The sequence below is a fragment of the Rattus norvegicus genome, chromosome 15, assembly GCF_021556685.1.
Source record: "Rattus norvegicus strain SHRSP/BbbUtx chromosome 15, alternate assembly SHRSP_T2T, whole genome shotgun sequence".
In the NCBI taxonomy this organism is placed as follows: domain Eukaryota; kingdom Metazoa; phylum Chordata; class Mammalia; order Rodentia; family Muridae; genus Rattus; species Rattus norvegicus.
The window spans coordinates 695,350-721,591 of NC_141548.1; the positions used below are offsets into that span (position 1 = coordinate 695,350).

At 41.1% G+C, this 26,242-nt stretch overlaps 1 protein-coding gene across 21 annotated transcripts in view; it reads left to right on the forward strand.

Moving 5' to 3' along the window:
- Nucleotides 1-26,242, forward strand: part of Kcnma1 (potassium calcium-activated channel subfamily M alpha 1) — a 705,305-nt gene that overhangs the window by 388,884 nt on the left and 290,179 nt on the right. For all 21 annotated transcript variants that reach the window (XM_087586686.1, XM_087586674.1, XM_087586678.1 and 18 more), the window contains exons 4-5: nt 18,539-18,632; nt 19,520-19,631. In XM_087586686.1, the coding sequence (XP_087442812.1) occupies nt 18,539-18,632; nt 19,520-19,631 (206 nt within the window). The remainder of the gene's footprint in view (nt 1-18,538; nt 18,633-19,519; nt 19,632-26,242) is intronic.

Genomic DNA, 26,242 nt, shown 5'->3' on the forward strand with positions numbered 1-26,242 from the left:
TGCGATCCTTCTCTTATTCACTGCTTAAGACATTTCTTTAAAAAGTAATTGCAATTTGGAAATGGCCCCTTCTTCACAGCAGACTTTTCTAGCTCTTTTTGAGAATGCTTTGTATAACTAAATAGCTTGTTCCCAGGTCAATCTGTTCTGGTTGCTTACCATTTAAGCAGAAAGGTAGAAGCACCAGACTTTTTAAAATCCCCAGCCACCTGCAGATGAAATTCCAGGTGGCCAACAGTGGTAGAACACGTTCTATTTCAGGAAGAGGGGCTGGATCTCCTCTTTCTGATTGCTCATCTGCTAGGTGTTAAGTTCCAGGAGCTTTTAGGCTTCACACATTTCTCGATTTTTCTTTCATCTCTCACAGAAAGATGTGGCCATATTCTTTGCAGCCTTTGGTGGACTAGGGATTCATCTTCATGGCTTAGTTTTGTGCCTTGACTTTACTCCAACAGTATTGGACAGAACAAGGGCGAACAAAGTGGATAGCACCCGTGACAATGGCAGAAAGTGTCATAAAATGCTTAAACTCTAAACTTTGCTTTGCCTCCCCTTCTGCTTTGCTGCTCATCTGAGATTCCATGATTAGCTTTCATCATTGGAACAGTTTTCAATGGTTACTCCTCATGGGAGTAGACCTTCTTATCTACTTGCTTCTTAAGCAGACATCAGCTTTTCACTTCTTTGTGGGGGTTAACATTGAGTTTTTGGGAAGGAAAGAGATAAACAGAAATAGAAAGTCTAGGGTAGCCTTTTGTGGGACTGACAGTAGTAGCATTGTTGAGCCTGGCGCTGCCCAGCTTCTGCTTACCTGAGCAGCACCATGATTTCTTCATCCCAGGAGTTAGCTTATCATACATGTTAGTGGCTTTGTTTATTAGCAGTTGATTTTCTCTTAAGTCTCAGAGACTTGGAGTCTCTGAGAATCCATGTGGTAAGGAAATGATGCTTTTGTTTAAATTAATGTCCTTTTTGAGACAATTGATGCTGTCATGCATCTCTGTAGCTTCCTATACATTTTTTGTATATGTTCTATGTGCATATATAAAAGCAACATGGGGCCTTTCTAAAGAAACTTACTTGCAGATTTTTTAATAGACCCTGCTCTTTAAACCACGAATAGAGATTATATTGATTCCTCAATACATTACAGGTTTTTAATGTGTTTTTTTCTGTATGTATGTATGTATGTATGTATGTATGTATGTATGTATGTATGTGCATTCTGCCTATGCAGTGCATATGGAGGCCAGAAGAGTGTGTCAGATGCTTTAGAAATGGAGTTATAGACAGTTGTAAGTTGTTGGGAACTAAGCTTGTGTATTCTGCAAGAGCAAACTTGTTAAATGATATTTTTTATTTCACAGTAGCTTAATACGTGCAAGAGGGTCACAGAAGCTACTGCACAGCATTTCTGGGTGCTCCACCTCATCTCCAATAATTCTCTGTTACATTGTCACAGTTCATTGCCATAACTTCTGAACCATGCTGTTAACTTGAGGGGATTTTGCCAGCTGTCTGCGTTTTTGTTTTGCTTGTTTGCCATATGGATTGATGATGATTTATCCCTTACTGATTTGTGTCGCTAACTTCCCAGTCAGCAGGCAAAATTCTCCTCATAGGACCATGTATGAGAAACTGAATTTGAAAATGAGAAACAACTTTGAAAAGACACACTAAAGCTTATTTTAAGTCACATTAGTGAATTTTGACAGGGTGCAATTTCAAAATGCTGTTTAATATTCAACAATAAGAAAATAGTTATCAGCACAACTACTTTTAGACATAGGATTATAAATTTAAAAAAATATGTTTTTACTTTGTACATTTACTAAGTGATATACAATAAGATGTCCTTGATCCCTTGCCTTTTTGGGTAATCCACTAGGAAGCTGTTGTCAGCTGACTAGTAATTGTTCTTTACTATGTGCTCATCTGGAACTCCTAACAAATGTAGATGTGTGGATGTCCTTACTTTCACAATGAGACAGCTGGAAGAGACACAACCTGAGCTGTCTCTGTTGATGGTGTTGCATCTTACTAGTCTTTGCTGGTTGCCATTTCTACCCCAGACATACCAGTCACGTGGGGAAGGTGCTCTGATGTTACTTTACCTTGTTTCATTTGGTGACTGTGCATGGGTTTGTCTTTTACTGGTGCCAGCATAGAGGAGGACACAGCTTCTGTTAGGTTTTCCTATTTTTATTCACTCTGGAAAGGAATAGATATCCAGTAGCCCAGAATAATCCCACTCTTCTCAAACCTGGAGAGACTTCTTCTGTCCTTTAGAGGTGGCAGCTACAAAGATCAGATCTTTTCAACTTAAGATCTGTGGCAGCAATGGTTTTCAACCTTCCTGATGCTGGGACCCTTTAATACAGTTCCTCATACTGTGGTGTCTCTGAACCGCAAAATTACTTTGTTGCTACTTCATAACTGTAATTTTATTACTGTCATAAATTGCAATGTAAATCTCTGTTTCCCAAAGGTCTCACCCCTGTAGAAAGTGTCATTTGAACCCCGAAAGGGTCATGACTCACAGGTTGAGAACCACTGTGTTCCAGTGTCCTGGACGGTAGAGGTGGATGAAGATAAAAGACCCAAACAAAACCATCCTCCAACAATGTTCTTCCCCTTTGTGTGGTCCCTGGCTGAGTGGATACTAGGCACCATAATGGTTGCGGCTGTGGGGAATCTCAGTCTGATTCCATCGTGAGTTCAGGGCATCATGTCTCCTCTCTAAAGCCACAGGCAGAGGGACTTTGGGCAAAGGTAAACCCATACAGTAGGCATGATTGCTGGTCTTAGAAACAGGGAGACAACAGTCTTCTCTTTCTGCTTCATGAGCTGTGGGAGTAGAATTCCTATCACTGTTACACTTCAAAGTTGAGCCTAAATGGACATAAACATAGTTGGTTGCTTTTTTTTTTTTAAGAGAAAGGACTCTCTGAAAAAAATCACCTTCCCTTTTACTCTTCTGACCAAAAGAAAGTCTCTCTCTAAGAATGAGTATTTCCGGTTTTCTTCTGGGAACCAAACCCCAAACCCCAAAAAGACCAGGGTTGTGATTACCAGTTGGTTTCTATCAGATAAGTACCAATTTCAATGATGGTTCTGATGATATTCATAAGCCATACCTCCTCCATATGCCTAAGTTTGACCATATACAGCATATCTACCATGGTAAGCATGTGTCTATCTGTAGAGGTGTCTCTGTTCAAAGTAGAGAGGCAGGCCTACCTTGAATGCTTTTCTATTGTCATTTAAACACTGCTTTTGTAGTAGCCTCTTAGTAAGGTGGCTTCTTTCAAAAGATAAAAAGCCATGCGCTTTCATTCTTGTGACACAAAGATGACAGAGAAATAGACATGGGTAGACACTGTGGTTCAGGGAACTGCTTTGGTGATATTATGAGCCTGTCTCTAGAAAGCCCTGACAGTGCAAGTCTCTGAAGAAAGCCACTCCTCAAAGTGACATTAGCTGTCCTGAAGCAAAGAATTTCACCTTAGGATTTACATAGGTTGGGGTTGAAGAGATGATTAGAGGTCAATAGTACTGGATGCTCTTGTAGAGGATATGGATGTTGGTTCCTAGAATCCACATGGTGGCTCACAATTGTCTGTAACTCTGATTCTGGGATCTGATGCCTTTTTCTCACCTTCTCAGGTGCCTGCCTGGTATACATAAATACATACATACATACATACATACATACATACATACAGCCATGCAGCCATGCAAACATTCATACACATAAGTAAAAAATGCACAGTTACTTCTTTCTTCTGGGATTTAATTTGATAAACTGGCCATTTCCCTATATTTGAGTTTCTATAAGCTTATTCGTTTCTCTAGGATGAAGACCCAGCGTATTAATGTGCACACAGATGTTTTACCATCTTCTGTCTACCCTAAGTTCTTGCCAGTTATTCAAACCACTAGGCTGCAGAATAGTGTGAGGCACTATTTCCTGTTGCACACTCAAATCTCTGCCCATACTCAGCTTTCCACTCCTGTGCCTCAACCCACCTTCTCTCTTAAATTAGTGTCTGTTTATTACTCAAAATCCATCCCATCTCACCCAGAGATGGTCTTCTCATTCCAGAGACCTTAGGTTTATTACTTGGGTCTTAGAGATCACAGTAGGTAGGTACTCCAGACATAGCATCACCAAAGCTGGCCGCTATCACAGTACTTGAATTTTACTTGTTCATTTCTCTCAGCCTCTGAAATGAGTTGTATTTACATGTTAGTGAGGATTTTAAAGTTCAGAGAGATTCATAGCTAATCTACAACCAAAAAATGTATTTAGTAGAACTTTGAAACAAACCACTCTTGAATGTATTGTTCTGGAGTAGCAACTGTATTTCATTGAATTCTGTATCGTTCCAACAAGTGGAGTGCCTGCCACTAAAGAATGCTGGAGATATCTGTTGAATGAGTTGTCTCGTGTGTCTGGTCCGGATGTATTTATCTTTATGTTCTGGGGTGGGACTCAGGTCTAGAGGGTATTCTGCTCTCAGTGAGTGTGACAGGTGGATACTGCATCCTGTTTGTTCACAGTATGTCCAAGTCTTTATCACGCTGTCATCATGGTCTGTGCAAGCTACGAATACCAGGAAAGCATATTAAAGGGAGTCATTTACCAACACTCTATTCCTCATTCTCCTTCCAGCTGGAGAGAGCTATGGGAGAGGATTGTATTGCCAGGATTATAGCACATACCTCTATTAGCTGTGCTCAACATCTTTGAGATCATGGGAGGCAAAACAGGCAGGGGGAAAAAAAAACCAGGATTATGTGGGGCAGGCAGCTTGTTAGCACTCCTTGGCTAGCTGCTATGTCAATGACAATGGAAGGAAGCTTGATGGTCCTCCTCAATCAGTGCTGATTTCTTCTTTCAAAACAAACAAACAAACAAGGAAAAAACTTTTGAATGCTTGCCTTGAAAATTACCTCCATGAGCCCACATTAAAAAAATGGAACTGGTGTCATGTGTTTATAATCTTAGTATTGGAGTCGGGTGCAGGCAGATCCTGGGTCTCACTGGCCTCCACAGCAAAAAATGCGTAGGTTTACATAGAGACAGAGAGAGACTAAGACAGAGTCAGGGAGAAAAAACTAAAAATTTGAAGTGCTTACTTGTTTGCTGCTTTGTCATATTTAATTAAAGAATGTATCAAGGCATGCCACCTCTATTGAAGGTTCCCTCTCAGAGTATGGTGTAAGAAAAAAAATTGGCTTCATTGTGAGTATATTAAAGTCGCAGGGCATAGGTGGCATATAGCTGTGATTTTGCCTTTCATGAGCTTTGGATTCTCAACACATTTTTCTGCCTGGAGATTCCCCGTGAACTCTGAAACCACAATGTGGAGGGTTTTGGCACTTAACTGTCTCTTATATGTCTCCCTAACCTCAGTCCTGCTTTTGAAATAAAACATCCCAACAGGAAATCATGGTGTGTATCTTTATGTCACCAATACTTTGCTCCTCCCAAACATTCAAAACTTCTAGGCAATTATGGCAGATGTCATGAGGTTATTTGTCAAATCACATCAAAACACACTGTATAAAAACACAGGCATATGAAGGGCTGGCCAAGGAGATCATCTCACCAGAGTAAGAGTCAGCCTGTGCTCCCCTCCCTGTCTCCCCCCTCCTGGGCTCCAAAGCTGCCTCTTCTTGTGTGAAATGCCAGTGCTCTATATGGTGTTCTGTTTATAGTGGTTTGAACCTTTTTCTGCCCATGTCTGTCATTGCTGAAGTAACTCACCTCTCTCATATCGACTCTTACCCAGGAGCCGCACAGCAGACTCTTTGATGTAGGTCTTTTCTGCATGGCAGCCAAGACCAAGTGTGGTTTTCATTGCATGCTGCAACCTCACCCTTTGGGTTGTCTCCTCAAGGTCAATTAGATCCTCTCCCTGCACTGCCCATGCATGCGACATGCTTTTCCTGGTAGCTCTGAATGTAGCAAGCACTGGACGCATGCATGGAATTAAAGCAGCAAGAATTCCGATACACTGAAGAATTGGGATATACGATTCCTCTTTGGATATTCTTGTGGGCCTGCAAATTGATGATATTCCCCTCAAAGTCACTCCATGCCAGGAGAATTCAAGACTAAAACATTGGGAAAGAGATAACTAAGTCTCGTGTTAGTGTGGTGCCTACTGTAAGGCTCATGGCCAGGGATTTAGAATCTAAGTAGCACCTTCCTGATGGTCAGTTCTGTGCCTTCCCAACTTGGCATGGATAGACTCAGAATGCCCAGGGTCCCACCACTTCTCATGGCTTCCTGAACAATGTTTCCTATTTTGGTTTGTTTAGATCTGATAAATATATCAACTTAATAAAAACCAACTTGTAAGATAAAATTTCCCAAGAAATACAATTATTTGCTTTGTACATAGCTTATTGTATCTAGCAATACCACTAAATCAACTTTAAAATACATAAAAGGATAGTGCTATAGAGGATATTTATATTCAATGAAGCACGTCGACACTACAATCAGCATTATTGATTAATAACTGTGATTGTTTTCTCTCCCCATTGCAACACATCTTTTATTATAGGGCTGGTGATGACTTTCTTTAAATGTGCTTTTAATTCTTTTTTATTGTTGTTATGAAATATCTAACCTTGTCTTTCTGTCTTGTATTCTCCGGATGGGCTTTTGTAAAATCTAATAGCTAGGATGTTGCTGCATCTGTGACTGATGTTATTTCAAATAAGAAGGTATTTTAAGTTGCAGACACACTGGGCTGTGAACTCAGGAAAACAAAAAGTAGAATGTCATCAGGCTCCTATAAGCTCACAGTGGGAGGGGAAAGCCAGTAGCTTGCCAGTAGTTTACACTAAATCTATGCAATTTGGTAGTTAGAATAAAACAAAACTGAAGACCTCTTGTTTCTCCATTCCCCCCCTTGATATTCAATTTTCTTATATCTGGGGGCTTGGTAGAGTTAAGCCCCTTCTACCCTCCATTCTATTAGACACAGCCTGTTTGGGTAACCACTAAAGAGGTCCTTTGAGTATATTTTCCTTTCTGAAAGGAGCCTGGACGGAATTGGAGGCCAGCCCTGCTCAGGCAGGTGATTCTGACCCAGGAGTAGAAGCACTCATCATTAGGAGAGCTTCTATCTAGGCCTCCTGGAAAGGAACCAGCTAAGTCTCCTCGAGAGGCTCTTCAGAAAAGAAATAGTTCCCTTTGTTCCTGGAAACACACAGTGCTTCCTGCTATAGTGATAGAATGGCTACAAGGAGACAGAGAACGGGGAAGAGAGGATCCATTCACAGGGCAAAGGCACCAGTCCTGGACCATGCTGCTGTGCTTTCACAGGGATGCAGAAAACAACACCAGAGAGAATGCAGAGCAGCAAGAACACTGTAAGGAGCAGCAGTAGGAAGAAGCTTGCTGCTTTTAGCTCACAAGACCTCTCTCCAAATTTAGATTCCAAAGCTGAGGGCACACCATCCATTCAGATTGTGGTAAGAGTTGTCTCTATGGCCTGAAGAGATAAAATGAATTTTGTTAAATAAGTGAACCAGCAGCAAGAGGAAAAGAAATATGAAGGAAAAGAATTCTTCCCAGAACAAAGACATTAATTCCATGGAGTAGGTAAAAGAACATATTCTTGGAAATATGACTGTATGAGTATAGGGTTTAGTAAGGAATTCTCTTGGGTTAATTAGGACACTTTGATCCTGAAGGTAACTTGTCCACTGACTCCCTGTACTTTCGTTGGTCTCTACTGCCCAGGTTGCTATATGACATCCCTAAGAAATTACACTGCCTTCCTTGCAGACAGCGGATTCATGACTGCTAATCAGCAACACCTCAGACTGTCCTTTTTGGCTGTGATGCTACAGACTCTGTGCAAAATTCCTAAATAGGAATACTTAACAAAACATTCTCGCCTCTGCTGTCAGCCAAAGACAGAGCTAACACATAGCTATTTTATTTCCTTGTGCAATAAAGGTATAATTGTTTTCTGTGCTAGATATCAACAGAACTGGTGCCAGGTCTCTCCAATGTCTTAGTCAAAAAATTCTCAGTAACAAAACCACCTAAGGATACCACAAACAAAGCTATCACCAGCCATTAGTGTCAAACAATCCATCCCAGGCTGGGTGTATGTGTTGCTGGTTATTGCTTTTTAGTCTTCAAGGAAAAGCAACAGATAAAAGAAACAGTTGTTGCCTGTCCCTAGTGCTAGGGTTCCTAACAACAGCACCAGAAACACCCTCAGCACTAAAGGTCTTTGTTGATGTAGACTGTGAGTGGACTGCTTTAGTGTAGTCATGGTTGAGAGGCATAAGAATTGGAACTATGCACTCAGTCAGTCAGTCAGTCAGTCAGTCAGTCAGTCAGTCAATCAGATGAGCTACCAACCCTAAGTCCTTGCAGGTAAAATTAGAGTGAGTTGACAATGCCTAATATGTGGTATCAAGGACATGTATCAAAGTCTAACATGTGGAGAAGGCTCACAAGGAATTGTTTTGATCTCTGCCTATAATAAAAAGCTGGAAGTCATAGTTATTTAAAAGCTTACTATGTAACAAAATACCAGCACAACTGGTCAGACTCATCCTCCCAGGCTGCTTTTGGTGTGTAGAGGGTTCATGCTTTCTCCTTCCAGAGTTCTCTCCATTTTCAATACAAGTGTGATGCCCTGCTGTCTTGAAACTTTTCTTTTTCAGACTGTTTTCTTCATGAATGGTGACCTTTGATCATTGCTTACCAGTGTGTCGATGTAGCTCCCTATTGGTTATCATTGTTTAGAGAGTTCACTGTTTGTGAACTCTTAGTGCATGTGTGGGTTTTAGTGGCCAGAGAGAAGCCATTGGAGCAGAAAGCACAGCAGTTTGATGAATCCTCTTGACCTGGTCAAGATACCTCTTGATCAAGGCAGCTGTAAAAGGATCCTGTTCTTAGCGACCAGCATCACCCTCTAACCTACTCACCACATGCCAGGCTGTGGGTCTGAGTTCCCAGCACTTTGTCTTGATCTGGGATTTTTTTCCTCTGCCCTCTGTTTCTACTAGTTACCTTTCCTAAGATATCCCATTTGGCAGATATACCAAAGTTGGAGTTGGCACTGGAGCAGAACTCTCCTTTGCTGGAGGGCTCTGGAATTATATGTGCTTCTGTCTTTTTGTGCCTGCTACTCCTAACTATACATGGCTCTTGAGCCATGCCCTTGAGGCGGCTTCCCACTTGCATCTGGAACACACATCTGAGTGAAGATGTATTTAATACTAATTAAATAATCTCTTTTATATCTCCCCTCTTCTAGACAAATGAGATGCTAAAAGGGAGATAGCTAGAGCCCACGGAGATAGAAAAGGGGGTGTCTAGAATGCATCTATTGTGACTTCACAGACAATTTAGTAAAAACTGCAGCAGGCAGCTCTTGTTTGGCAAGACTCTGTTTTTTATGTAATGGCTTAACTCTGATTTATTACATAAAAGTTGCTGGCAAATATGAACACTAATTCCACTCTGGTAACAACTGTGATTGAAATAATTGTAGTCTGTAGTCAAGCTAGAGAAAATAAGCATTAGTGGGTAGGTTGTCTTGGACATCACTCCAGGATTCCAACAGTGAAGAAATACATTTATGGGAGTCCAGCTAGAAGAGATTACTTAGGAAGGGTTTGGCTGGTTCATTCCTCTGCCTCTCTTCTGTATGCACATTAAGCCAACAGGGCAAATGGAGCCAAAGACCTGGGAGGACGAGCATCCAGCCTCCTGTGAGCCATTCATTAAAGTGACTCATGGTTTTTGCTGTTAAGAAACCTTGATTAATTATTTAGTATTTATGACACACTATGGCTGTCTTTCTGGGACTCTCATCTCCCCATGTTTCTTCTTTAATTTTATCCCAAATTAATATCTTGGCATATAGACTCTCACCATGTGGTAGCCAACTCGCCAATCAAGAGCCTGCTGCATGTCCTGTTGAGTATTTGAATCACATTGGAGTATTTTACAAGGACTCAGCAATGTAAACATAAGTGAGGAAATAGAGCATGAACATCACTAATGCTCTCAGTTTTCGTTCAGTTGCATCATTGCCTTTGGGGGCATTTCCATTAGCAGTTGCCACTGTCGTCCCCACTGTTACTTACAAGTATCATTGATTGAATAGATAGTCAACTGATTTTCTCCTTACATTTCTCTCCTTTACATTTTCTCTCCTTATCCCCACTTTACAGACAAGAAAGTCAAGGCTTAGAGAGGTCATGCTACTTCTATAACACAGTACAGGTCATAGGTGGAAGAGCTAGAATATCAGAATTTCAAGTCATCTATCCAGCTTCAAACCAATTGCCCATTGCTGGTGACACTGGCTTATAATGCCAGTGTTTTACTTTTAAATGATTCAGGTCATTTAGGCATAAATAAATGTAAATATAAATATGGATAAGACACTGTTCTAGTTTGCTTTTATGTTACCAACCAAAATGAAGTTTGGGAGGAAAGAGTTTATTTCACCTTATAGACTATAGTTCATCATGAAGGGAATCCAAGACATGAGCTCAAGAAGGAGCCTGGAGGCAAGAACTGAAGCAGAGGCCCTGGAGGCTTGCTCCCCTTGGCTTGCTCAGCAATCTTCCTTATATAGTTCAGGTCCACCTGCCCAGGGTTGGCACTGCCCATAATGGACTGGACTCTCCTATATCAGTTAGTAATTTAGGAAATGCCTCCATGGCATACACATTGGCCAGTCTGGTGTAAGCAGTTCCTTGATTGAGATTCCCTTCCTAGATACATCTATGTCTGTATCAAGTTGACAGAAACTACCCAGCATAGATACTGAATTCTCTTTTGAGTGAATTTAAAAGGCTCTATAAGAAAATAACAAGGCTATTAACCACCTGAGTTTTGTGATAACAAGTTATCTTTGTGTTTCAATGAGAAATCCAAAGTGTAAGGAACTGACATGTTTTGTCTCTTTATCAGCAATCTGTGTCATTTTCTTTGTCTCCTAGAAGAATGCTTTATTCTTAGGACTAATTACTAAGGTAGACACCTTGTGCCATGCAAATGCTCTGAGATCCACTGCAGTCATTGTTGCTCAAAGCTCAAGATTACAGAGTACATAAGGACTCAACAGAGCAGTGAGGGTTCACATAACACCCCTCTGTACACCTCTTTTCATCTCAGCATAGTCCAGATGATCTATGTGTTTATTGCTATTGTATCCCATTTTATAATTGAGCAGAGGCATAATTAAAAGCTGTTGTCAGGAAGATGAATAAATTATCGACATAAGCCATAGCGAAGGACTTCCCGACAAAGCCATTTAACAAATGGGCTTAGATCCATACTATAGAGTGACAATGAGTGTTTTCTATTTACATTAAAACAAGTGCATTGTCCTTTAAGAAAAATGCAAAGCAAGTGCAGTGCCTAAGAAAAATGTTCCAAGATTAAATGAAGAGCTTATTTGATGTAATCATTGGCTTTGATCAAGTATTGATCACAGCCCATCTGTCAAAGAGAATGGTGTAGAAGACACCTTCGTTAAAAATGTTCTCAGATGAAGTTCTAATGTCAATGGACAGAAGAGACTTGATTCTCTGTGTTAAAAAAGAAATATAAACTATACTACTTATCAAATGTATGCCCCACCCTGATATTAGAAAGGTAAACCTTTTTATTTTATATATACTTACTTTAACTTCATGTTTCTGGGTATGTTGCATGAGTGTATGGCTGTGCCCTCAACTGTGTGCATGCAGTGCTGGTGAAGCCCATGGAAAGGCTTGATCCTCTGAGACTGGAGTTACATGCAGTTGTTAGCCACCATGTGGGTTCTGAGAACCAATCCCCTGTCTTCTGAGGCAGCAACAAGTGCTGTTGACTGCTAAGTCACCTCTCTAGTACTGAAAGATAAACTCTGAAGTGTATAACTCTGAGCAGGTATTTAAATAGGAGTACTGAGAAAAGATACAATGACAGATAGAACTGGGGTTGTTCTAGAACCTGGGATGCTGCCTAGTTTAGAAAGTAATGGTCCATTTAGAGATATAAGCTGTCTCAATGATTAATTAGCATCCTGCCACTCACACTAGAGCCATTATTCTTACAAGTTCATAAAATATTTTTGAGACCTGAAGTTATGTGAATAATATCACTGACTACAATTTGGGATGCATTGCAAAGACTTCTTTCTCTTTTAAAATTAATATAGTTTGGATAGTGAGGTACATTTTATCCTCATTAGTAGGCAGGTAAAATGAAATCACATATCTTGACCAAATATCCAGACATTACCCAAAAAAATTCATATTAGTGAGCTCTATACTCTCCAGTGACTGTAGATGAGTTCTATAATCTATTTCTAAATGCTTTCATCTTTTTCTTTACTTTGACTAGATAAAATGGCATGCAGAGTTTATTAATCCTCCAGTCCATAGTTAGAAAGGAGTATTGAAGATTTCAAATATTATCAGTTTGTACTATATTCATTTTGCTTTTTCTTTAAAGATGGGGTCTCATGTAGTCCAAGGAATCCTCTAAATTACTAAGTACCCAAATGACTTCCAATTCTTGATCTTCTTGAAACCTTTGGGCTTTGGGCTTGCAGGTGAGAGAGAGAGAGAGAGAGAGAGAGAGAGAGAGAGAGAGAGAGAGAGAGAGAGAAAGAGAGAGACTATGAACTGGAATAATTTTCAGGAGGACAACTAAACACTAGGGAGAATTTCTTGGGATGATTAATATTCCATATGCTAAGCTTGACAGAACCATGTTGGATATAGTTCAGACAGTACAGTTCCTTTGGGTTTTCCCAAACAACCCCTTAAATACATGAAGTCTTACTAGGGCAGTTTGACCTCAGCAGTCGATCAGTACCCCCTTGTTTTGATATGAGCCTCTTGGAATGCTCTGTTGATACTGGATTCTGTGTCATACACATCTTGTTTTCCAAGAACATGGCATCCCTTCTGGAAAGGTAACATGATTTTTACAATAAGGTTGCTTGATCCTCATCCCAACTTAACCTCTCAGTTATATGAACTTGGGTAGATATTAGAGTCTCTGATTTCCTCTTTGTGCATTAAGAATTTTTAGCAAAATACATATTTTATCTAATCCTTTTATAAGGATCAAATTCATTAGTATTGTGTAAATGCTATGTAGTTGAGTTGAAGAAGACTTGAGTACAAACTGAATGAGGCACTTTCTGATCCTGGAGCTGTATAAATACTGTGAGAACCTGGAGAGATAGCACTGTAGTTTGGAGCACTGGCTACTTTTCCAGAGAACCTGGGTTTAATTTCTAGCACCCACCAGGCAGCTAATAACTATCTGTGGTTCTAGTTTCAAAAGAGCTGATCCCATCTTCTGACCTCCACAGGCCACAAACACAGGTACTCCAAAGGGTGTACATGGTACACAGATATTCACATAGATAAAAATACCCATATGAAAATAAATGTGAATGAAAAATGTTAAAGCTTATGTTCAAACATCCATTATAAAAAAAGAAAGAAACTCATAGATGAAAGAAGATCTGTAAAGATGCAAGTTATCTGATGAGTCAAGCTTTTAGGTAGGCCTTCAGAAAGCTGTCTGAAGTTTGAACACAGACAAGAGCACTTGAGGAAGTCACAGCACAAGCAGAGATTTAGAGAGCAATATTCATGTCTCATTCCTGAAGGAACAAAGGCACAAGCCTAAGGGGGGGGGACCTTTCACCTAAAGCAAATAGCAAAAAATAATTAGATTGAGAACTCTAGAATGAGGTGGGGTTTGGAGTTTCTCCTCAGCTGAGCTCCGAGTTGATACTTGAGATAGACTGGTCCCTTAATGCTTCATGAATGACATCTTTTAATTAGATTAAAATAGCAACATTGCAGAGGTGATCCGGAAGAGTAGAGTCTGTCATCATTAAGTTTATTGAATGGATTCACATCTTCAGTGCTTTGAATCTGACCTCTGGTGGTCTATAATCCTGGAGGGGACTGAGAGGGCTCTGTTCAATTTTAAAAAGGACTAGCCTTCAAGAGTGGGGAGAGTTTGAATCATAGAAATTATTGCACAACATGTTATTTTGTTTCTTGACCAACCCCTATAATCTAGAATGCTTGTTTTTGTGTTCCAAAGCTGCTTAGCATTTCTTTATTCCCTGTAAGCTACTGTCCCCTGTATCCCACCCCTATCCAGTTCTCATTATTTCCCATGTAATCTAGAACTGAGAATGTACTCAGTACGTACTCTCTCATTGGTAATTGAACATCCACTGATGAAGCCTGTAAGGTGGTGCTGTAATTGTGTATGTTTTTACTTCTTTCCCTCTTGTCCACATCTGAAACTGAAAACATCTGTTCCAAGCCTTGATCTTAGCAATCAGTTAAGTGCTATGCAGCTGGTTCTCTGAGGGCAGGCTCAAACACTTAATCATCTCTGTTCAGGTTTGAAGAGGAGTCTTCTTGAGCACCCATAACAAGTGCAGAGTTGATAGGGGATTCTTCAGAAGTAGTAGTTCTCAAAATGGGGGCCCTGGGCAGCAACATCAGTCAAATTTGGAAAATTGGGAGAAAAACAAAACCCTATATCCATAGTTCAGGGTAGTAAATCAGAAACTCTGGAGCTGAGGCCTAGCAAACTTTGGCAAAGTTCTCCAAGTGTAAGCCAAAGTTTGAGCACTATGGTCTGGGAGAAATATCATCATGGAGTTGGGCAAACAATTGCCAGGGGGTAGAAAAACAAGAATTCAGGGATATGAGGATAAGTATGGATGCTTAGGAAAAGAGCCAGTATCTCTCTCTGGGAAATGACACAAGATTGGAAAAGATGGGCATTGGGAGAAGGATAGCCTTGCCTTGAGTTTTGACAAGTTCCAAAGCCAAGTCAAGAAAGTTCTATCTATCAAATCCTCATTCTCAAGGGCATTTACAGGAAATTTCACTATTCTGTAGATGGAGATGACTCCTTCAGAGACTACTATATGCTAAACATGTACTTTTCAGAAGTTCTTATTCTGACCAATGTCCTATATTGCAAATGTCCCATCAGAAGGAACTGTTTTGTGGGGAATCCTTGGAAAAAGGTCCTCAGTCATAGATTATTGGTCAACACATTAAATGTTCCCAAGGTTTCAATATCACAGTCAATCTGTATAGACGGTTGGATCTTAGAAATTAAAAGTCTATCAGCTACCAAGTATTACATCCTCAACTTACCTAGGCACTTGTCAGCCAGGAATGAGTTAGGATTGGCCTGATTGCTCCTATGAGAGTTAGATCTGGTGTCTTTTCTTTCAATTCTCAACTCTATTCCCCACTCCCAGTTGGCTTTGCATGTTCACCTAAAGCCTTTTCTGATGTGGGCCTGCCTCATCAGAATGGCAACCTAAATTTAAGAATGTGACTCAGAGTCATTTTCTTTTGTAGTTTTAAATAGAAGTACCATTTCCCCACTGCCATCTGTGGATGTAGACAAGGAAACTCTGATGCTTCTCACAAGTCAGAAGAGACGCCTCCATTTCACTTTTCTCTAGCAATGAGTATTAATCACTAAGAGAAAGTCTTATGGGAAGAAGAATAAATCCTGATAAGCCAACCTTTTGGTTGTTGAGTTATGGATTCTCTTTTTTAAAATAAAAAAATCAATGAACGCCAAGGTTTGTTTCCATTTGGGGAATGAAATAATGGGGCTTTGGCACCTCCATTCTGTGGTCTCTGATTGTGCGAGAACATGAACTATAGGCACTCAGAGGATTTATCTCAGAAGGGATCCTGATAAATAGTTCTGTTGGCAGTTGAAAAACCATGCAGGGTGTTGTTCCTGGCACTACCATGCAGGGAGAAGTTGCTGAAATAGATATAAAATATATCCACAGAATGCTCTGATTCCACCCGTGTTCTGAGGCTCACTTCAGCTTTTGTCTTAGAATTTCCCACCATTTGGCCCTCATCCCTACCTTGTCCATAGCTCAGGGTGTGGTCCTGGTACTTTGCCCCTTAGCCAGAGGAACAGCCATTCAAAACCACTTCTATTTTACTGTTCGAGTTCAAAGTGTAGAGCTTAGTGAATGGTAAGGAGGTAATGATTACATTAGTTCTAAAATTTTAAATGACCAATGGCAAAGTCTATTATGTTTTCTCTATTATTTTCTGTAAATTGGGGGTGGGGAGTGTTCAGGTATGATTTTCAATATGGCACCCTGTAGATTAAAGCCTTTTCATTGTTGCACTTAAACACCAGGCAATATAAAAAGGACCAGAACAAAAGACATGACCAGGAAATCAAGGATCAATGGAGAAGAGTTGCTTACACTTTTTTGACTATCTTATCCCACTTACATTGAACAAAAGTTACCTCAGTGACACTAAACTATCATCTCTCTAACAGTGCAGGGGGAAATATATCTTCCAAGGAAATCCCTAAACAAACCACAAACTCATGGAATGAATAGGGCCCAGAGAAATCATGAGATCCCTTAGATGTCACCAATGTCTCTACCAGTGACTACTGGGAAGGCAATATTGAGCCTATTGCTTGACATTAGTCAAGCAATCATCAATTTTCTTGGATGAATTTGGACCCAAGGCTTTCCTTTGGTTCCCTATGCACAACAATATAGTGAATATATACTTTTAGTGGAGAAGCCAACTTCTTGCTAGCACAATTCGTCACATGAACGAACATATGCTTATCTGCAAATCTCTCACATACTCACTCACTTGTTCCTTTACACACACACACACACACACACACACACACCACTTAATTTTCAGCATACTGTCCACTTAAGTTCCTTGGGATCTGTAGTAGATCTTACCCTGTAATCTTCATACATATCTTAAGAATATGTTGTATTCTTGTTATTTATAATACCCCACTTTAGCTTAAGAATTGCAGGACTGTCCCTTGTTGCTACAGGCCCTTGTTTTCACCTAAATGCATGCTTGTGGTGGGGGTGGTGGGGCAAGCTAAGTACAGGGGTAGGCTATTTCTTGTAAGCTTTTGTTCCCGCCTCCTTTCAGCACTAGACTAACCAGATTCCATTCTGTCTCTCCCCTCACTTTCCTGCCTTAGTGAGAACTCAGCAGTTGCCATTTCCTTTGTAAAAAGAACCATGTTCTGTTCCTTTTGTTCAGTGTGCTTACTTTGTAAATGCAAGAATAGGTTACTCTTCCTTTTTGTGTGGAGGGTTAACACATATTGGTGGTTTGGGACATGACAAAGGGCATGTTTGATTTGTAATCCCAGTGAAGAATGGAGAAAGCCAGTGCATGTCACGTGACTGGAAGTTCCCATAGACTGACCTACCATGCCTCGGAGTGGGCCCTGCATTCCTAGGATGCACTGATTCCTGCCTGTTGAACAGCCAAGCATTACCCTTACTAAAGTACAACTATACTAACTGGTATCCAATTGCAATGAATTCTAAAGTGGCCTCGCTGCTCAGCAGTTTTTCCTGATGCACCTCTCCAGTTCCCTCTCTCCTAGGGGGAGAGAGGTCCATGTTGCTTCCCATCTGAAGAAGGATTTGGGGGATCTCTTCATACTCCCTCCCTTTTGCTTACCACGCTGTCTTCTATTCCTGGCCTGAGTGCTTCCATTTGCTTACAGACAGCATTATACTGGGATTTCTTTTATAGCTTTGAGTTGTCTGTAAGGCTTTGCTGCTTCCCACCTAGCCCCAACTTTGGGACCACTCACATATTGATTCTCTGATCAGTTTGCAGTGGGAAATCTCATGGAAGCCACATACCAGTTTGTATAGTAGTACCCTTTGGAACTGCCTACTCTTGAACAAAGTAGAGTGCTAGGGGTGCGCATTTGGCTGCTTGGCACACACATGAAGCCCATTAATCTGCATGCCAACTACAACAACAAACAAAATTAACCCTTAGAGTACTGCTTCCATACATTAATTCGTGGTCTTGAATTTTATTGTTGAACATTCCTTTCTTCCCCAGTGCAGAGTACCATACAGGAAGTCCGTGATTAGTCTAGCCAGAACAGTAACCAGGATCCTCTCCTCCAAGGCTTTCTTGAGATGTTCCTGGGTCCTTTATGAATATACTAACAGCTTTTATAAGATCGAGATTTGGCTGCTGGAAAATGGGCTCCACTTCTAATGGACTGGAGGGCATAGGGTCTGATAGTTTAGCCTTGTTTTGAGTCCTTTTAATTGAAGATATCAGTTCTTTAAGGGTTAATATGAAATCAAGAAATTTGGTAATCCTTCCTGCTTGTCCTTCCACCAAGGTGTCTGCATGATCCTCTTTAGAATCTTAGATCAGCTCCCGAATGATGATGAAAAACAGTATATAAAATTATCACCAACCCCCAAAGCAAAGAAAAGAACAAAACACTGAATGGTTGAATGGAGAGCCCTTTGGCAATGCTTGCTTGATGGTCACAAGGGGTAGAAAGACCAAATGTTGTAATCAGAGAACATTCATTTTGTCCTCTACCCCACACACATTTCTTGGCATTGTGGAAGCTGTGATGATATTTTCTTTGTCTTTTATTTACCTCTCGCTTTTTCTTCTTCCTGTCTAATAGCCCAATAGAATCCTGCCAGAATTTCTACAAAGATTTCACATTACAGATCGACATGGCTTTCAACGTGTTCTTCCTTCTCTACTTTGGCTTGCGGGTAAGTTTGGCAGCATCTCCCAGTAAGACCACAGTGGGGAATGAGAATCAAAAACTCAAGGATAACCCTCCACCCATGACTGCTTTCCTAGGCAAGGTGAAGCCTGAGGTCTCCATGGTAGACACTCACCTGAGTTCTGGTGTTGGGTCTGTGAACAAGCTCTTTGCTTAGTTGAGAGCTTTCTGAAACATGGGTTTATTTTGGTTCAAGGAAGGGTTTGAAGCAATGGTACAGTGACTCATTGCTTCTAAGTCCTCTATTTAAACATGAATATGTTTTTTTTTCTCTTACAAAATACATTGAAAAAACTTAAGCTCGCAAATGTATTTTTAGCAGCATTGAGACTGCAATTATCAGGGTCAACAAGTAATGAAGACTGGTGGGATGTGGGGGTCAAGGAGGAGTGAAGGCTGGTGGGATGTGGGGGTCAAGGGGGTCAAGGAGGAGTGAAGGCTGGTGAGATTAGGCAGTCTATACTAGATCATGCTTATGAAGATTTTTGCATAAAATTTGAACTGTGCACATGAGTGTGAATGCACACACCTGTGCTTGATTTCACAGATTTGTATCAGAAAGGCCAAGGAAGTGAAATGACTAAAGCCATCTCCATGAAGATGTAGGGAACCAGAGAGAATCACATTGCCTGATCATTCCCTAAGGTTAATGTGGCATATGGTTACTTCCTTAAAAAAGGCTATGGATTCTCCAAATCAAGCTAGTGATTGATGAACAGGACAGCATGAGACTAGGCAAAGGACAGAGTATCACCTTCCAGACCCCACAGAAACCCAATGTTTATCCTTTGTCAAAAGGACATATTTTAGATGCTGACAAAATGCTTCTCATTTGTTTTTTCTGTTTTATTTTCTCTACCCCTCTCCCCCCAGTTTATTGCAGCCAATGATAAGCTGTGGTTCTGGCTGGAAGTGAATTCTGTAGTAGATTTCTTCACAGTCCCTCCCGTGTTTGTGTCTGTATACTTAAACAGAAGTTGGCTTGGTAAGTCAGTCTCTTTTGCCTTTTCACTGGCTCTTAAGGCAGGATGGATTAAGGGTAGAGGGTCTAGGAAGGATTCTTGTGCTGGTTTGTGGCTATGCATAGACAGTTTTGGATGTGGCCATGGACAGTGACAGCCCAGAAGAAGAATCTGCTGAGGCAGAGCTTCAGACCGTACATTTTTATCATTGTTGAAGTCCCGTGGTCATCACCGTCACAGCTGGGACTTCTGCACTTCACACTTCTGTCACTTGTCATTCAGGAATTGAGAGTCAGGACTGGTTAAAGAAGCCCATGGGAAGGAGACTCACCTTCAGAGTGGCAGGTTCTGGTGCCCCAGAAGACCCGCCTGCCATAGTTAGGCTGTGTCTCCTGGTGAGATTTATTTATAGTTACAATTTCTGGGATGAGCAGGACAAGATGAAGCATCTCAAGTCACTCTGGAATCACGAACTACTCCACTCCCTCGCTGGAAGAACGTTCCTTGGTGCTTGGCTTAGCAGGTCACTTCCTGAATCCAGATCAGTCCAGTAAAACAATTGGTCATAAAAACTAACTAGTTCTGAGAAAGATTAAATTGGCAGCTCCAAGTTGCTCTTTGATGTTTTGTCTAAGTTTTAATTAATGTGAAAATATTTTTGCTTCCATTATAGTTAACTGAGGATTGGAGGACTTATTGAGAATTTCCTCTGTCTTTACCTGTAGGTTTCTTTTTTGTTTTGTTCTGTTTCCTGATGGTCATGAGGGACAACTTCATATTTTTCAAAAAAAAAAATAAAACATGCACATTGTAACCATTGAAAACTTTTGAATACCAAAACAAGAAAGCAGTAGCAGTCATCTCTTCTCCTTTTGTCCTTCATGGACCCACTGAGATGCCTACTGTTAGCAAGCTATACAACTTTCTGTAAACTCATCGATACCACACATAAGTAAATGGAGTGCACATTAGAGGGGTGCTGATGTTCCTATGAAAAATTGTTTTAAATAACTATATTCCACTGCAATTTAGCTCTTAAAATAACACATGGTGGACATCTCCTCAGCTCCAGGATAAGGTAAATTTTATAGCCATTTGGGTAAAATTCTATTATCTGCCTGTTGTATAGTGAACCTAGCCATAGGTTCTAATGGATCACCTGGATGCTTTGCTTGCTACTCTGAATGATATTTTCATAAACGCTGTCATCCACGTATTTGTGAAATTCCATTTCTATAGATATTTTCATATTACCAGAAGAGGCATTGCCAAGTAAAACAGCATGAATAATTTATTTTGTAGACATTGTTAGATAAGGTTCTAAAAATGTTGAGTGAAGATGTACTTGCATCCTACAAAGCCCTGGCTTTAAAAACAACTGTCATATATTTAGAACATAAGCATCTCTAATATGTAACATAGAGTGGTCACCTACACACTCTTCGATGCCTGTTTGTAAGTGCACCTGTGCGTGTGCATATCCTCAGTTAGATGCCACCTATCCCACAGATTTCTCATTCAGACCATATTCACTTATTGCTGAGTGTAAAAGTTTTCTTCTTAGCTCTGAGATGTGCTTGCCGAGAATGATGTTCTAGTTAGTATGTTCAGACCATGAGAGCCATGTGCTAATCTAAGATGTCCTGAGTAGTTCCATGAGCTGGGAAATCCCAGCCTTCTCATCTGAGCTGCTGACTGGCTTTGTGACCTGGATCTCTTCTTCTCCACTCAGCCTGTGAAGGACATTGACAGAGAGTGCTGCCTTATCGTTCTGAGGAGGGCAGAAACCTAAGGACCTTAGAAATCAATAAGTGATGCAGCCTGGTGAGAAGCATCAATGTTGAAACTGAAAGCAGAACAGTGACATGTTGGACTATGAAAGTAATAATAATAACAATAACGACAACAACAACCAAACCACAACAATTAAAAGATCCCAGCTCAATTAGCTCTTCTTCAGCCACAGGCCCATGGATCCCTTTGTGAAAATATTTAATAAGATGCTTTTGTTTTTTAGTAACTACCCTTGGGTGGGACCCCAAACCTTCTTGGCTGTTATGGAGGAGTCATTTCAGCCTAAAGCCAGGAGGTTCCTTTGTATGATTTTAATACATAGGTTATCATCCTGGGAAACCATTGAACTTATGAGCTACCAGAGAAACTAGTGAATGTTCTCAGGAAACAGTCCGACAAAGAAGAAAATGGACCATTAGGTGTGAGCATTTTGGGCAGCTTTCCCCTTATCCTGGAAAGTAGGGCTATACTGCCTTCACTAGCTGGGATTTGGGAAAAGATACAAGAAATGAGTCTACTGCAGTGCTACACAAACTTTTGAGGATAGGGGCATGTTATTGCTGCCACCATGGTGATTAAAAACCAGAGTGAACACCAGGGACCTGGTCTGTATCTTTTACAATGCATAACCCATACCATGTTGCCATTCTTATTCTCAGTACAGGATTGCTTATTATATAATAAAGCATATATATATATATATATATATATAACATTTATTAGCTTAAGACACTCAATAATACAGCCAACATAACAATGGTAGGTATTCAAATGCTTCTGTAATAGTCCCACCACTCAACTTCTTACCCACATCACCTCCATCTTCAGATCAAACCTATGAGGTAGGAATTGTTGATTCCTCCATGTTTCCAGACCAGGCACCTGAAACTCAGAGAGGTTGACTCTCCTGTCCAAGTTAACACAGTCTATCTGGTCAGTTTATCCCAGTCTGACATGATGTCTACACTCTTTTGCTGATTTTGAGCTCCTGACCTTAACTTTGGAAGACTCGGAGTTTTGAGGACCAATTTGGGAAAGGCAGCACCCACTCTGCTGCTTGATGTTGGCATCCCTCCATCCCTACTTACTCATCTCGCAATGCTCTGCTTGGGGCAGGAAGGGAGGGGGGAGAGATCTTATTTAAGAGTGCACACTTCTATATCTCTTCTTTCACACTCCTCCTTTGCCTCCTCCAGTTTCTAGAAATGCCACCAGGATCAGAGAAGCACACAGCCAGCATGGTGTCTCCCAAGTTCCAGGGTACTTCATCAGCTCATGGATCTTGTAGAGGACCAAGGGCTTCCATGTGATCTCATTCAGCAGAGAGAAATAGATCAGAACCCAGCTCTCTGTTCTGTCCCAGCTCAATTAGCTCTTCTTCAGCCACAGGCCCATAGGTCCCTTTGTGAAAGATCACACTTACCTATCCCCAGTTCTGCTTTCTTAATATTGTCCCCTGTAAAAAGTTGGTAACAATGACAGCTCACTGATAGGGTTACAACTGGGCTCTAGTGTGGTAGTTACATGCTAAGAGCCTAGTGCAAGTTTTGCTAGCAGGGCAATAGCTATCCTAGCCTCTCTCTCTCTCGCCCTCCATCCTTCAAAGTGCCAATGGATCATGCAGAGCAGAATGGGACTCCACAAAGGGCAGCAGGATGGGAAGGCATCTATGTGTGCAGAAGGCAAGACACTACTTGTTTTAATCCCCGTTTCCACACAGGGGCTCATTCCTTTGCAAAATCCTTACCACAGCCACTAAAATAAACATGGCCTGAAATGAGAGGTGGATCTTATTTTGAGACATGAACAACATGTTCATCTGTCTGTTCTTTTAGGAACTCTATCCCCAGGAGTGGTCAACTGTGCCTTCTTTGTGTGCATAGATGTTTGTGTGGAGGGTCATCTCCTGTGGTTAGAGGAATCAATTAGGAGAAGCTTACTCCCTGACCAGTTGCCTGATGTGCCTTTTATTATCTTAGTGCTCTTGTTGAAACCCCGAACTTTGTCTATGGTGGACAAGTGCTTCCCTACTGAATCACAGTTACAGCCCCGTCTAACCAATTTTTTATCGAGCATGTATTATGTGCTTAGCACTGGGTTATTAGTATCACAGGCACAGCCTCCCTCTTTGTTATCTGTGCAATTATTTTAAACAGATTTTATTCCTATTCTCTGACAGAATGAGGAATATGATTGGGGCCACCATTGACTGGAACTGTAAGTGGAAAACTATACCTTAGCTTATCCATTCTGGGTCCAACATTAGACCTTAACACCTTCAACAAATTTCACCAGGGAACAGAATACTCTAGTATGAAATAGAAAAATGACTAGTGGCCAGCCATGGGGAAAAACAACACCAATAACAAAAGCAACTGAGAGTATCTACTTAGAAATATATGACGTTGTAGTGTGTGTGTGTGTGTGTGTGTGCGTGTGTGTGTGTGTGTGTGCATGTTGCAGAAATCAAGAGCAACAGGACTAAATTGGACAAAACATAGTTCCTGTTTGAGACTGAAGTTCAATCTTATTTTGGAAACAAGATAAACAGACATGAAATGACAGTAGGTAACATTGCCTACTATATAATTAAGTCCAGAATTGCCAAGTACAGTGGAAAGCCTGGAGGTGGAGATTGGCAGTCAGAGGAGTCAGAACCACACGTGTTTGTGTGTGCATGCATGTATGTGTGAATGTTTGTGCATCTGTGTTTGTGCATGTTGGGAGGGGGCGTGTGCATGTGCATGTGTGTGTCAGGGATACAGAGAATTCTGTAGAACTCTGAGCCCCAGCTGAGACCGGTAGTGCAGGGCAGAGATGGGCATAGAAGAGGAAGCTAACTCTCTGAGGGGCGAGGACTCCACTGCACAGAGTAGCATGTACCCATGGAAGATAATTATCATTGATAAAAATTCTCTTTCTTGGGCTCATATTAGACTCACTACCCTAAGGGGTGGTTGTAGTTGGTTACTACTGACATAGAATCCCATTGCCATGATGTAATGCCTCAAGACAGCCTCTGTGCCTCATCTCATAATTCTTCAGCCTGGAAGTCCAACTTAGGTCTGGCTAGGATAAGATAAAGTTGTCTTCAAGGGCTGGGAAGATGGTTCCATTAGTAAAAATGCTTTCCTCTTGAGCATTGGGGTCCTGAGTTCAATCCCTAGCACCCATATATAAGGCTGGGCATGGTGGAGTGTGGTTATAATTCCAGCACTAGGGAGGCAGGGTGAATCCCTAGGGCTCAGCAGGCAAACAGCCTTGCCTGTTTGGCCAGTCTCAGCCAGCGAAAGACCCTGTTAAACAAATTCAACAATAGCAACTGCAGAATGATACCAGAGGTGGTTCTCTGTCCTTGACACATGGTTATACACACATTGTACATTCTCACACATTTACATACATGCAGAGATGGGGGAGGGGAGGGGAGGGAGGGAAAGAGAGAGGGAAGGAAGGGAGAGTCTGGCTCTTATTCTGAGGCTCTGTAACACACCAGGGAAAGAGCCATCCATTTGCTTTTTCTAGTTTTTATAACCCTCCCAGTCCATGTCTCATAGCTCCTTTCTCCACCATATTCAGCCAGGTTGACTCCAGGTAGGAACTAAAGCAAGGGGCCAAGCATAGTCAAGCGGTGCTTCTTATGGGCATATTTCGTCTTGCTTGTTCATCCTGCCTTCGCATACAACTCAAGGGTGGCACTACTCAGCAGATGGGCCCTCCAACATCAATCATACATGAGTGTGTGTGTGTGTGTGTGTGTGTGTGTGTGTGTGTGTAAAAGCTGGCATTCTTGCCTATAGGACAATCTTATGGAGCCATATTTTTTCTCACCTGAGAGTTTCTCTTTCCAAATAATTCTAGCTTTTGTCAAGGTAACAAAAATAAAAAATAAAAGAAATTTAAAAACATAAAAATGCAGGTGGGACAGGTGTTGTCATTGTAGATTTGAAATTTGATAAAATTAAAACTCAGTCCTTCATCAATGTTACCTATATTTCAAGAACTCAATAGTCACTTTAAATGGTGGTTCTTATACTCTAAATTGTACATATAACCCATTTCATCATTCTATAAAGTTCTATCTGCTCACGATGCTATAGCATGGATCATGATGGATAAGCACCATGGCTTTTCCCTTTGTATGGAGAACACTTTGACGTACAATGGAGCTTAACAAAAGTTTGAGTTGATTTTTAAGAAATTGAATGAAAAAATGAAATAAAAAGGAAAAGACATGACTGCTCCTAGGCATGGAGGAGGAGAAAGTTTATTGTAGATATGTGGGAGAGCATAGTCAGAGGCAGAGAAACCTGGGGGAGTCTAGAGTAGACATGAGTCTGAGCCTTGTGGGGAGAAGAGGAGGGGAAGGGAGCTGGGAAAGGGAGAACTAGATACAGCAGCCAGAAGGTCAAAGGTACAAAAGGGGTAGGTAACCAAAATGTCTGGATTATATAGGGAAGAGTCTCTGTGGTAAGGGAAGGCCAGCCCTTGGGCTGGAGAGTTCATGGTAGTAGGTGGGGTATGTCAGCCATACTCTATACAGATGGGTACTGAGGAATGCTGGGAGAACCTGGAAGCAGGGTATGTTTTGATATATTAATAAGCATCCTAGTCATTTGCCACAGGTTTGAAACTTAGTGGTAAGTCTATTTTTGAAAGAATTAGATAGTTCTCCTGGGATCACCAAGAGAGCTCAGTGTGTAGAGATCTTGCCAACAAGCCAGGACTCATGAGTGGAAAGAACAAAATGACTTCCGCAAGTTGTCCTGAGGTCTTTGCACATTGAGGGAGGGCAAGTATCCATGTATACACACACAAACAGAGAGAGAGAGAGAGACAG